Source organism: Pseudorca crassidens, chromosome 1, assembly GCF_039906515.1.
Source record: "Pseudorca crassidens isolate mPseCra1 chromosome 1, mPseCra1.hap1, whole genome shotgun sequence".
In the NCBI taxonomy this organism is placed as follows: domain Eukaryota; kingdom Metazoa; phylum Chordata; class Mammalia; order Artiodactyla; family Delphinidae; genus Pseudorca; species Pseudorca crassidens.
Window position 1 is genome coordinate 65,860,532 of NC_090296.1, and position 14,745 is coordinate 65,875,276.

Here is a 14,745-nt window from a genome sequence, read left to right on the forward strand (position 1 = left end):
TATGTACCAGGCATTGTTCTAAGTTACATGTATTAGTACACTTATTCTCCATGATAAACCCTATGAGAGAGACTATTATCATTACTCAGAAGAGGAAAATGGGGGAGAGCTTATGTAACTTATTCAAGATCACTCAGCAAAAAACAGTGGAACCAGGGTTTGCACACATCAGTCTCCATCAGAGCCTGTACACTTACCCTCTACACTGAAGTTGCCTCTAATTGCCTTTAGCACTACTGAAGAGGTAAGACAATCACTGGCCTTTAATAAGCACCTTAAGAAGATTTGTGGAGTAAATAAATGAATTAACATCTCTAAGGAACTTGCAATTTTATTGAGAAGATATTATCCACACACACACCCACACACTCTTTTATCCTTTAACTTTTATAAGTTTATGTCATGCCTCGCCACTCTGTGTATGAGTTCCTAAAGGTATATATTTACATATATATGATTGAGTGCCCCCAAACATGTGATAGAGTAAACGACACATGAGGATTTAATCTTGGGCTCCATATTGACTTCCCTCTCTTCTCTATCCCCCCTCAATCCACTCTATCAGGAAATCCTGTTGGCTGTTCCTTCAGAATAGGTCAGAATCCTAAGTCTTCTCATCACCTCCACTTCTACACCACTGGTATGAGCCACCTTGCTTATGGCCATAGTCTCTAATCTGGTCTCCCTTCTTCCACCCTCAGCCCCCTGAAGCATATGCTCAGCCAGCTGCCAGACTGATCCTAAAAATTACAGTATGTCCCATTACTCCTCAATTCAAAACTCTTCCCAAGGCCCCATTTTAAGTAGAGTAAAAGCCAAAAGCCTTACATGGCCTGCCAGGGTCCTATGTGTGACTTTCCTATCACCTCAATGAACTGTCCCTTGCTACTGTCCTCCCTGCTCATACAGACCCCACCACACTGTCCCCCTTGTGGTCTTTGAACACATCAAGAATCCTTGAGCCGCAAAGCCTTCACTCTGCCTGGAGTATCTTCCTCTGCCTATCCAGATGCGTAACTCTCTCACATCCTTGGAGGAAAATGTCCTACTTTTAAATGGAGCCTCACCTATTTGAAACCACACCAAAAACTTCACCTCAACACCCCTAATTTCTTCTTAACCTGTATTTTTGTTCCATAGCACTGACCACCAAACAGACTATGTGATCTACTTGGTTTTCAAAATTTGTTGTTTACTGCCTGTCTCTAATGCCCTCGAACTTGGAGGGCGAAGATTTTGGTCTTTGTTCATCGACATATCCCAAACAATAGTTCCTAGTTATAGAACGTACTCAACTAATGTGTTGAATTAAGAGAGGAAAGAAACCACTGTGGATAAAGCCAAGGCACAGAGATAGTGCACGTCTTGTACCTAACACAAGTAGACACGTTTCACAGATAGGAGCAGAGAGTCTGGGCTGAGAAAGACCTTGGGGGAGAAGGGGAGGCAAACTAGAGCAAGACTGGTGGGTTTTACACACTAAGCTATAGACACCATGTGGTGAGAATGAACAGTCAATGATTTTGAGCAAGGAAATTTGCTAGAAACATTACTTTAATCTGATAACTATTTAAGGCAGCCCAGAAAGGACATTTGTACTGTCTTGCAAGGTACGTTGTGTACAGTAAACTCAAGTAGTTAATAAAACTGAATGAGGGCTTCCCTGGTGGTGCAGTGGTTAAGAATCCACCTGCCAATGCAGGGTACACGGGTTCGAGCCCCAGACCAGGAAGACCCCACATGCCGCGGAGCAACTAAGCCCGTGCGCCACAACTACTGAGGCTGCGCTCTAGAGCCCGCGAGCCACAACTACTGAAGCCTGTGCGCCTAGAGCCCATGCTCCACAACAAGAGAAGCCACCGCAATGAGAAGCCCGCTCACCGCAACTAGAGAAAGCCCGCGTGCGGCAACGAAGACCCAACGCAGCCAAAAATAAATTAATTAATTTTAAAAAAACTGAATGAGATGAGAGATAAGACAAGTAAGGGGGAGACCTTACTCCCCCTCCCGCTCGAGGGCTTTTTGTTTGTTCATTTGCTTGGTTTAAGGTTTTTTCCATGTAAAATAGAGATAAAATACAGTTCACTGGGTTGCTTTGAGGATCAATTGCGAAACACCAAGAAGTGCTTGCAAATTTGTTGGTCTTTAGATGCAGAGGTTGATATAAAGTGGATCACAAGCAGAGACATCAAGCAGTTTGGAAATATAAAACTTGAATTTGGAAAGAGGTAGGGCTTGATATAAAAGTTTTGGATTCATCCATTTCTGTGTGATAACTGCAGTGTAACAGCAGATGAAGTTTCCAAAGGGGAGACCTAATTTGCCTCCACACTCAAGGGTACACAGCTGGGAACACAAAGGACACTGCATGTTTAAGTGACTAATGTTCAAATATAAGAAACTTCCCTCCTCTACAGGTAAGGCTTTAAGCTCCTCAGAGTCTTATTCTTTTGCAGCAATAGATTTCATTAGACTATCCTTCAGTAGAGGATGAATGTTTTTCTGAGGAAAACTATCATCCTGCTCCAAAGGGCCACATCATTCTGTTTAAAGGGGATAAACTGCTGGGCCAGACTGACTCAGATTATTCTGCTATAAATAGTCAACAGATTAAACTTTATCAGCTGTGTAAACCGAGCAACTGGCCTACCGTCTCTGAGCCTTCATTTTCTTCAGTGCAAAATTAGTATACTACTTACTTACTTCAAAAATGGTTATTTGGGGGGCTTCCCTGGTGGCACAGTGGTTGAGAGTCAGCCTGCTGATGCAGGGGACACGGGTTCGTGCCCTGGTCCGGGAAGATCCCACATGCCGCAGAGCGGCTAGGCCCGTGAGCCATGGCCGCTGAGACTGCGCGTCAGGAGCCTGTGCTCTGCAATGGGAGAGGCCACAATAGTGAGAGGCCCACGTACCGCAAAAAAAAAAAAAAAAAAAAGTTATTTGGGTCAATTATCATAATGCCTAAAAAACCACAGAACACCACAGTTGGAACCTGTTACTTCCTTTCCTTCTGATTTAAGCTAATCAATTACCACATCTGTATTACTAGTTATGGAAAACCAGCCAACACAGAAGAATGGTGAAACTGAAACCTAACTTCATTATCAAGAGTTAAAACTTCTCTTGTCCACAGAAGTATCAATTTAGCCTCACAATGAAAGGCCTCAGCATCAATGGGTATTTCCTTTTGATGGCAGAATAAATCCAGCTGTATTGTCTATGTCTCAGAGCCTCGAATTTTGAGGACACTCTGTACCACAGCAGTCATTTGTGTCCTGCAAATTTCTCCTGAACAGAGCGAATAAAGGTACCTGTGGTGCAAGTGAACCAAACTTGCCACTAGATCCTTATAAAAATACACAACTGGACTTCCCTGGTGGTGCAGTGGTTAAGATATCCACCTGCCAATGCAGGGGACACGGATTTGATCCCTGGTCCAGGAAGACCCCACATGCCATGCAGCAACTAAGTCCCGTGTGCCTCAACTACTGAGCCTGCGCTCTAGAGACCGCAAGCCACAACTACTGACCCTGTGTCCACAACTACTGAAGCCCATACACCTAGAGCCTGTGCTCCGCAACAAGAGAAGCCACTGCAATGAGAAGCCCATGCACCGCAATGAAGAGTAGACCCCGCTTACCTCAACTAGAGAAAGCCTGCGCGCAGCAACGAAGACCCAACGCAGCCAAAAATAATAAATTTATTTTTTTAAATATGCTACTTAAAATCTGCCTGCCCATAATTTTAGTTTAGTCTCCCCTTCCCCAAGGCATTTCACAAGTGTGATAAATTAAAAAAAAAAAAAAGACAAAACAGCATTCTTCATTCTTACCAGCCTCATATAAATTGTTACTAGCTTTGGGCAAGCAGCATTCAGAAAAGAGGGTAAACAATCTTGCTATCAGATGAATTTACAGATCATCAATTTTACAAGAACTCAAGAATTTCTCCTACCCTCCACTTTCATCCCCACTGGATGTGTCTCCAAATCTCTCCTTTTAAAAACGTGGTGACATGACCACCACTGCTTTCACTGATATTAATTCAAGACTTAGGACACCTGGTGAATTTCTCCAGGGGATGAGAACTGGAGCTGCTGCTTATTTTCCCCTTGCAAGCCATCAAGCAGTTAGGCAGTCCCTGGAAAAGCACGCTGCTTCCCTGGAAGTGAGCAAAGACCACGCTGTTATCACAGGTATCCCCCGCTTTTCTAAAATTTGCTTTACACCACTTTGCTTTTATGAAAGACTACATTCGTACCTGTTTTCAATAACTGAAAGAAATCGGAAGAGGACTTTCACATTTGGGGAAAGGGCAAAAGCGAAAATAGCCTTCAGTGTTTGTTTTGCGGTGAGAAGTTACAGAGGCAGTGAGCTCACCCTGAGCAGTGAGAGGCACCACCAAGTTCCTTCCCCAGGAACTATGCTCTGCATCTCAGCATCAAACCCTCATAGCTTTGAACTGTGTTTGTGAGCATGTGTCTTCATCTCCATTTATTTTGTGCATCTGTTAGCAAGACGGGTCCTAAGGTAATTGCTTCTTCACTTTACATCATTTTGGCTTACAAAGGCTTTCCTAGGAATGCTCTGCTTTCTGATGGCAAGGGAATCCTGCACTGCAAATGTTAATTCTTCATCAGGAGATCCAGCTGGTGTCTAAAGCACATGGAATGGGAAACTGTGCCCAACAGAGCCATGCCAATTTCACTCCTAAACCAATTTTGTTAGTGTGGTTGGAGAGTGGAAGCAAAGAAAAGAATCATCAAAAAGACCATGCACCTCTTCTGGTTTAAAGTCCAAGGCATGCAATTGGCTGTGATTCACTCTGAGCACCCCTGACAGGCAATAGTCAAGGAAATGAGGCTGTTATGGAAGCTTATGTTGGTTGAAATGCAAGTGATAAGAACTGCTAGAGAGAGAAACAGGCCTCTCGTCATTGGCACCTAATGAGAAAAAGCAAAGAGTGAGGCCTTATAATATAAAATCTTCTATATAAATACTACTGCATTTAATATTTATTGCAGGGAGTCTTTATAAATGAGCTGAAGGAAGGGAAAGGAAATTAGGTTTTAAATAAGATACGATGATAGTCTATTTAATCACATAAATATCAAGTGCTCAATTCCAAAGAATCCTCACACTAATATGTGAATCACAAAGGTCTCAAGTTGGCCAACAGAAAATCACTCAAGTATACTTTCCTTACACTCTGGTTATTGAACCAAAATCCTCCCAGAAACCAGACCTCTCTCTGCTTTGAGAACTAGAAGAAAACATCTCAATGCTGAACACAGTAAGTAGCATTCTTTTTAAGCAACCTAAGGATTGATGTAGCAGATGTGGCATGTGAGAGAATGAGTTTGTAAAGTAGCCAGAAAACTCCGTCTAATCACTTAACGGTTACCTCTCATACATGTACATATTCTGATCTAAAAAAAGCTGTATGGGACTTCCCTGGTGGTGCAGTGGTTAAGAATCTGCCTGTCAATGCAGGGGACACGGGTTAGATCCCTGATCCGGGAAGATCCCACATGCCGCGGAGCAACTAAGCCCCTGAGCCACAACTACTGAGCCTGCACTCTAGAGCCCGCGAACCACAACTACTGAGCCCATGCGCTGCAACTACTGAAGGCCACGCGCCTAGAGCCCATGCTCCACAACAAGAGAAGCCACCGCAATGAGAAGCCCACGCGCTGCAACAAAGAGTGGCACCCGCTCGCCACAACTAGAGAAAGCCAGCAACGAAGACCCAACGCAGCCAAAATAAATAAATTGATTAATAACTTTTTTTAAAAAAGCTGTACGTTTCTCGAGCCCACTATACCCTTCTCACCATTAGCTTCATCCTCTAACTTTCTACCTTTCAATGATGGACTCTCTAGATTAAAATACTGAGAGGATAGAGAAGGATTTTTCTGCTGAAAATTTTATCACTAGTTCTTGTTTTTTCTAACTAAAGAATTTAAATTCCCCACACAAGAAAGTAGTAAAAGTTCAGAAAGGAAACGCAAACTGCAACAGGAAAAAATATACGTTGTGTAAGACAGCAAATCTCTGCAGAAAGTAGTTTCTATATGGAAGGTGACTAGTTTCCAACTTCCCTTAAATAAGTTGCTTGTGGACAAATTAGAGCACTTGGCCCCAGATATCTGTCAGCTGAGGCAACTTGTGGATGGATTCACAAGGAAAACCTATATATGTGGATATAGAACTATCAAAGATGACATGCATATAAACACACTTATACATAAGGATAGACACCAAATTGTTAGTGGTAGCTGTCTATGGGTGGTGTGATTACAAATGCTATGTTTTTTTATGTTTATATGCATTTTCTACATGCTCTGGAATGAAATGTGTTGCATCTCTATTCAAAAAGAGCTTTTCCAAAAGAAAACAATGTAACTAATCTAGCAATCGCAACCCACCCCCTAGGCCACCAACCCAGAGCCATGGCATTGGACTTAATGAAAGGTAATTCCACGAGTATCCCCTTAACACAAGTTGATGTCCTGCCACAGTGTACTCGATAAGCTCCAAAGTAACACAAATCCAAGGTCATTACTGAGCAGAGGACAGGGAATTCCCTGAATCAATAGACAAATACATGGAAATAAAATTTCTGAGTGAAGTTGAAAACAATCTCTCCCCTTGGTTGTTGGTCAGACTATTAAGGGGGGTACGCTGATTATGTATCTTCTCATTTAAGTGGATAAAAAATCCTGTTGCATTTTTTCTTCTGTAAGCTTATACATACTTTTAACACAGATCATAATACTTTTTAAGTGGCATTTCCATTTTAATGTATTTTCCATTGGAAATTTAAGAAAATATAATCTTCCTAAGCATATGAAATTTGCTGGTGTATGAAATTAACAGTGATGCTGAATGTTCACTAAAGTTCACAATTATTCCTTATAATGCAATGCTGTATTTTGAATGCTATGAAAGTGGAAATTCTTGCATCTATATTACATAACACATGGTAATAAATGGCAAATTTAACATACAACTCAGGATGTGTTCCTTTAGGAACGTTAAATTCAACATTTCCATAGTCATAATGGCTTATCTTGCTGGAGGCTAAATGATTATTTCCATTTTGTAAACAAGAGCTCTATGAGGTGAAGAGTCGTACCCTAAGTTAGATGAGTAACAAAGCACTGCTCATTTAGTGAGTTTTTACTATATGCCAAGCAGCATAGTAAACGTTTTTGTGGTTTAGACCTTACGCTCTGCAGTCAGACAGATTGGAGGTCTAACGCAAGGGTCAGTAAACTCTTTCTGTAAAGGGCCACACAGGAAACATTTGAGGCTTTGTGGGCCATATGGTCTCCGTCACCACTACTCAACTCTGTCATGGGAGCACAAAAGCATACATAGACAGTGCATAAGTGAATGGGTGTAGAAGTGTTCTAATAAAACTTTATTTACAAAAACGGGCAGGGGCAACAGATGTGGCCAGTGAGTCATAGTTTAGTGATGCTGATCCAAACCCCACCATATCCTACCTTCTTAACCTTGAGTGAGCTACTCTATAAGTTATCTGTAAAATGGTGGTAATAAATATACCTAGTGCCTACGTTTATTGTAAAGACTTTTAAAATGTATATATTAAGCTACTAGCCCACTGCCAGACATCAGTATCCGGTAAAAGATTAGTAATGTTAGCCATTATCATCTTCTTTATCATCACATTGACCCTCAAAACAACTATGAGATAATTATCGTTTTTGCCTCCATTTCAGAGGTGAGAAAACAGAAGCTTAAAGAGTTCAGTAACTTGGCCACTGTCCCACATCTAATAGATAATTGTGGGGCTAGGATCAAACTCAGATCCATTTCCAGGAGGTTTAGCTCTCTCTAGCAATGATTAAATATTATTGCGTGGACTTGTGGATCTAAATTGGACTAAAGCATAATTCTTCTACTCTGATGCATAAACTAAGACCAAAAATTCACTAAAGACATCTTTGCAAACAACATACAGAACAAGCTGTTCTTAAGGTGAAGAGAATTTATTAAAACCACGGTTTATAGATAAGTTTGCTCTATTATTTTTTAAATCTGCGCACAAGCACATTCGTCTCCGTCCCTCTCTGAAACCACCCGTTAGCGATTTTGAACACTGTAGCTGAACAGCATGCCTACAAAAGGCTCATTGTAGCTCTATTCCTGTAACCTTGACCTTTACTTTCTGTTCTCAAGTTTCTAGAGTTCTCATACATACTGCAGGTGTCACTAACCAATTATTTTTAAAAATCTAGGCAGTCACTTCTCTCATAATGAAAATATACACTCTGGTGAAGCCAATTAATATTCTTTCATTTTAAATCATGCCTCCTGTGCCTGTGCATTTTTACTCTCTGGCATTCCTTTATCTTGAATTACAAGTGGTCTGTGAGGAGAAAGGCAAATATGAAGCACCTCAAGCCAAGAAAAGCAGTGAATTTGTGGACAGGTCCTGAACTGGATTTCATATTGGGAGAGTCCTCCAAGATGTTTATAAATCAAAAATAACTTCAAACTAACAAACACAGGATGACTGCACACTCTTCCATGCAAAGCACACTAAATAACTTTCTAAACAGAGGAGGCGCTGAGGCCATGGGCCACTCCGCGGCAGCTTTCCTGCCTCAGGTCTAAGCTGCTTCCAGAGCTGTTCTCTAACAGGCAGTCCGTTCCACACTCTGCCCCTCCTGAAAACCCCTCCAGGGCCCCCACAGGAGGGCAATCTACCAGATGCCTTTGCTCCCCTTCTCCAATCTTAACTGTCGCCTTTTCCCCAGCCCTCCACTCCTGACACGTGCCATTTGTGATCTGCTACACAAGAAATACTCTTCTTTTAGCCTAAATCACTACCTCAGGCACCCCTCCCCCAAATCAGGTATCTCCTCCACCATGAAGACTCCACGGCCCACCCTGACTATTAAAAATACCTCTTGCATGGCGTCACTTCCACAGTTTGCACTCATCTCACCAGAGGCACCTCTCGCATGGAACCCCAATTACTGGTTTACATCTCAGTCTTCTAGGCTCCTGGAGGGCAGAAGTCTCTTAGTCACCTTTGACCAAGTCAGTTTGTGTAAAATAGCACCTGACTCATGGGTGGCAATCAAAATACATTCGTTAAATGAATAAATTAGTTCCTTTTAAAGCTAGTCCTAAATAATACACTTGTATGCCATCACATTACCAAGATACGCTACTTCAAGTCATTTGCAGGCAAAATCATTGGTGTGATGCTAAAATTAACTGGGAGAAACCACCAGAAACCATGCTGAGGTCTGAAAGGCATGATGTGGAAATCAGAATTCATTTGGACGTTGAAAGGCTTGAAGCAGTTCTTGCTGCGAAGTTCAACGTCTGTTTAACATGCAGATTCTATTAGAGCTCTTTATGAAGTTCACTGTATATTTCGCTTTTCTCAATTCTTAGGTATTTACTGATCCAAACACAACTGGCGTTAATTATTCTAATGTGCGTGAGGTGGGGGATGAGGATCCAGTGTAATAGCAATCAATCAATCGGGTTAAACAACCAATAAAAGAACTTGCTGCTGCCACTGGAGCCTCCTTGACCTTTCCCTCCCCTTCAGCACTGGTGACCATCTATCCCCGAGCAGCCTGCCTGACAAGGCACCTGTCTTGTTCTCCTTAATTGGGAGGACACGTGCAAGTGGTTAGCACTCTGTCTGGCACAACACAGCAGATGAAGACTGGTGAATTTCTTCTTTCTTCATTCATTCTCCTCCTCTTACTCCTGGACCCTGTTAATTCCTTCCCTCTTCTGAGTCTGAATCTTCCCACTTCAAACCCCTACTTCGTGGCAAAGGCCAGCCTCAATACTGTCCCGAACAGGAGAACACCCTCCTTCTGGGTTTGTCCCTCCAGGCCCAGGTTAATTCCTCCAATCCCTGTCATGGTGTCTGAAATTACTCTGTTGGAGAAGTCACCCTTTTTTGCTTGAATTCTTTACTTGGAGTTGCTTATTAAAATTCAAATGGAAGAGTAACATTATCAGTTAACAACACCTGACCCTCAATGAGGGGGACAGACAAAAATGTATGCCCCGCCTCTTTGGGGAAAGGCCCAGGCATGAAACACTACCCAGGTATCCAGGTGGAGTAAATTTCACAGAGGACGAAGATGGGCTTGGAATGGAGAAGAGAGGAAACAAAGACAACCCTCACAAACTTGCCAATGTCTCCTTCTCTTTAGGTGATACCTGTCTAGTCAATTACAAGCACCTTCTCAATCTTGGCTGCACTTTGAGACTAGGAACGCTGAGTTAAACCTCTTTGTTCAAAATAGGTACAGCAGTGCCCACTGACATGGCACGTAGCATAGGCTCGATAAATATCAGTAACTTAACTTCCAGTCTCCCCAGGCTCGTCTTAAAGCTGTGCTCAACAACAGTCATTTCAAGGATGCCCAATCTTCCTCGAATCCCTCTACAGTAGTATCCAACCAGATAGCTAAATTGTGGCAAACTTTAAGGCCCTAAAGGCCTTTCTCAGCTGACTCTTTCCTACCTAGTTATCTTTCCCCACAATCACATATTAACACAGGTAATTTAATGAATTTATTGCTACAATTCCATCTCATGTCTGGGAAAGTTTCCTTTCCTGTGACTCAAATATCTCCTTGTCTTTCTTTAAAAATAAAGTTTAAAGTTATCCTAATTATTATGGAGGGGGATATTTTTTTCCAACTCATACATACTACTTTTACTTTTATGACTGAAAATGGAAAAAAATAAGACAACTGTTTTAATTACAAATAACCATGTCATCTCCCAATCCAGTCTACTACTTTATAGATGGGTTCACTAAAATCTAAAGATACTATTGCAAACTATAAGGAGAGCTAAAAATGGAGAGAGGGGTCTGGGATCTAAAAGTTTCAGTACTTAGCGAAATGACAGCTTAACATAAAGCAATGAAATTTATAAAGTATTTACAATGTGGTTAGCATTCTTGAAAACACTGTATTCCTACCCTTTGCCAAAAAAACTTAATATCACCAATTACAATTTGAAGTTTTAAACTGTCCATGTCATAGTCATTTAATGTAAGAAGTTAGGGTAACTACCATTATTCTGAAACCATAAATTATGGACATTTTGAAATAATTAATCACAGGTTTCATATTCCTATGCACTTTAAACTTCAATATCATTGAAATGATTTAATTATTTTAATAATTCCCAGTAACATCTAAATGCAACATATAAAATGCTTTAAAATGTAAAATAATTCACAATAATTATAAAGCCATAGAATTACAGTTGGAAGGAATATCACTCCTCTTAAGTGATATATGCTGGTAAATATTTAACAACTACGTGGGGGTAGGAAAGCGTCTAATTTGCAGCATTTTCCAATTTCCATAGTGAAAATACTTTGCCCAATTTCAAGTCACCAGTATGAGGTCAGGGGTCAAAGAGTTGGAAAGATGAGCATACAGCCTGCTCTCATGAGCCTATCCAAGTTGGCTCCAGCACATCCTAGATAGGAGAGACCAGACAGTCCTCAACCCTTTCCACAGACTGACCATTTCTTTATGACTCACGGTACCCTGAACACTTACTGATGTGATACCCACACGTCATTATGTTTACACGTCCACCTACCAGCTACTCTAGCGGCTTTCAATCTTTTTTTGGATATAAAACACAGTGACAAACACATTTTAAGTGATAACCACACCCCATGTACACACATACGTGCAGTTTTAGGTACACATACACACACATAAAAACCGGAAGCCTCACAAGATAAAACACACTCTTCCTAAGTGCGATGCACTAAAATTTTCTATTATCTTCCAGCTCATTTTTAAATATCTAATCTTGATCCACCAAATTGGATTCATACCCCAATATTCCAGTAGGGCCCCCCAAATTAAAAAACAGTGCTCTACTAGACGCTAAGCTCATTGAAGATAGGATTATATGTCTCTTGTCTATGTCTAGCCCTGTGTCTAGTAGTAATTATTGAGGCCCAAGAAGGTTAAGTAACTGCCCAAAGATGAACCTGCCATCTTTGATAAAAGAGCCCTCAAGGCAAGTGATAATTCATTACACAGAATCAGGATGTTCATGGCTTGACACAGAAAGCTAGAGGGTCTTCTAAGACAGCCACTCCTTCAGCAGAAATTAATGGAAGTTTTTTTTTAATTGTACTAAAGCCATCAATGATGGAACTTTGGCCGTTTACCCACCGTAGCATTAGGGCCAGCCCTGCCGTCTGCCTAGGATGACTAGGCAAATCTGAGTGATCAGTGTTTCCCTTTTACTGATAACGTTCACCCCTAAAAAGTGTTGAAAAGATACCCATCTTTTTCACAAAACATTTTCAATCCTCTAGGGAGGGGACCTATACAAAGGCCGGTTAATAGTAAATACATTATATAGAATATACATACTCCTATATATAATATATATTAACACCAGCTTTCCAATACCCAGCAGCCAAAGGTGTAGCTGGAGAAAACACTGAGGAAAATAAAGTCAGGATCCACAGCTTTTTCTCTTCAATGTGCTCTTGCACCACATGCTTTTTTATAGGTGCTATTAAATGTACACTATAGTTTCAAGACAATCCAGATAAGCATCTTCACTAAAATACACAGCACCATTAATCATCTCAGTGACAATGCTCCCATTTAACATCTTGGGGATTTCCTCCCCTTCTTCATCATTTATTTGCCAATATTTCCTTGTTATGAATATCCCCCTAGTGACTTTCTCTGGCAGTCACAGCTGCGCTGCCTACTGTGTCTACCTTGACTACAAATAACACCAATTCTTAAAAAAGCAAGCCCTTCAGATGACACCTACGGTTAGAAGAGACGCCTTCCTGTGGACTGAATTCCTGGAGACGGAGGAGACGCCATCCACCCATCCTCACTCTCGGGAGTTTAAACAGACAAGCCTCAGCCTTTAAGTAGCTAGGAATGTCAGACACGTGACACTGGCTTAATTACAAATGAACAACAGTTGGCTGAATGGTCAACAATTAACGGCTGCTTTAATACGGTCTTTAAAGGACCCCCTTCTTCTACAGCAAAAGGCTTCCTCAAAGTATCCACGAATCACAACAAAGCCGCAAAATCACTAACAAATTACAGAAACCTGACCACCAAGAGCCTCAGTAATTATGACTCACAGATAATAAGAATTTTCAAAAAATATTCATCAGAAAAAAATCTGCATTATAATTACACTAATTCTGATGGAGAGAATAACACTAGCTAGACAACAGATTATCAAGAAATAAAGCCAGAGATAAATAAGTTGCAAAGATACAGGAAAGAGTCCCAGTGCCATCCATTTTGCAACCATTTCAGAGAGCATCCTCCAGGGGCTCCAGGATTTCTTGATATTTTATAAAATGGAAACCATGAAAGAAAACGCTCTACGTCCAATTGGAGAAGTAAATAAAAGTAGAACTCACCAGCTTGTATTCAGAAAGGAGGTTTAAGGAAAAAGGGTACTTTCTTCAATAATGAAACTCTATTGCCAAAGAAGAGTTTGCAGTCAAAAAACACACCAAAGTATATTTGAAAAGTATATCCAGAAAGGCTAATGCCTTCAGTGAAATTATGTTTACCTTACTTTACACTTTCTATAGGGGGATTTAATTAATTAAAAGTAAATGTTGCTTCCATCAATATTTCATAACTTTTCTGGAAAGCATAAATTTTTTCATTTGGGGGAAGACTCCAACTTAGATTATTGTGTTAGACAAACAAAAACCAAAAACTTTCTTCTTAGCAAAAGCAATACAAGTCAAGCTAAGATACATTAAAATGCCTTTCCTTCCCAGAGCAGAGTGTTTATTTCAGTGATAGCAACAACACCTGGTTACCAACAGTGCAGATTCTGTTAAGTAATGGACCAAGCAAATGGCAGCAAAGGCAGAGGACTCAACTTCAATTTAACTGTCCTGTAAGGTACATAGTAATTAGCTGCAAAGCTCTGAAATCTTAGCTAGCATGTTAAGTCTGCTACATGACAGTATAATTTGACTTCTTAAAGGATTATGCAAATTACAACTCATCATTCCATTACAGGACTGGAAAAAAGTGACAGCTAATTTATACATAACACACCTTTCAAATCCCTAAGATGCATAGCACCTGTGCAATGTATTTTGCCGAGATTTTCTTGCATATAAGTACTTGTTTATTGCAATATAACGAAGCTTACCTAAGAGGTTTACTATAGTCATTTAAAAAAAAACCTTTTAGACCACAACTTCAAAAGAATAAACATTCTTTTCTGTCTTGATTTCATAGGCAAAATTTTTGGTTGTTTTTGTTTGTTTTGTTTTGTTTTGTTTTTCCCCACTAAATTAGAGAAATATAAGGTTTCAATACAAGGACATTTTTGAATAGCTGGCAACCACAAGCACTGATGCACGAGCCAGAAGGAAGACTCACAAAGATTTCAACATACTTCTGGTAGGTAGATTCACAGTAGATTCCGTCATATCTGTAGATTTTCCTACATTCTGATTGGTTGGGCAGAGGATGCTGGGCAGTTATTCTGTAGAGGCATCAAAAACAGATAGACATGACTAGAGGTTCTCTACAGTCAACCGGAATGCAGGATAACAAGTATGTTGAAATTTAATATTATTTGCTTTTTTATGCTTTTGAGCTATATACATAAAGCAATGTGTACATACATTTTAGAACATTAACTTCCACTTTTAGAAACCTGCAGTCAGAGAAAAGTT

The 14,745-nt window shown here is 40.5% G+C and overlaps 1 protein-coding gene across 11 annotated transcripts in view; it reads right to left on the reverse strand.

Annotated features, from left to right (window-relative positions):
* Positions 1–14,745, reverse strand: part of NPAS3 (neuronal PAS domain protein 3) — an 871,164-nt gene that overhangs the window by 746,759 nt on the left and 109,660 nt on the right. For 7 of the 11 annotated variants that reach the window (XM_067737808.1, XM_067737815.1, XM_067737799.1 and 4 more), the window contains exon 2: positions 14,463–14,552. The exons of the other annotated variants lie outside the window; for them this stretch is intronic. In XM_067737808.1, the coding sequence (XP_067593909.1) occupies positions 14,463–14,552 (90 nt within the window). The remainder of the gene's footprint in view (positions 1–14,462; positions 14,553–14,745) is intronic. 11 annotated transcript variants of the gene reach the window in all.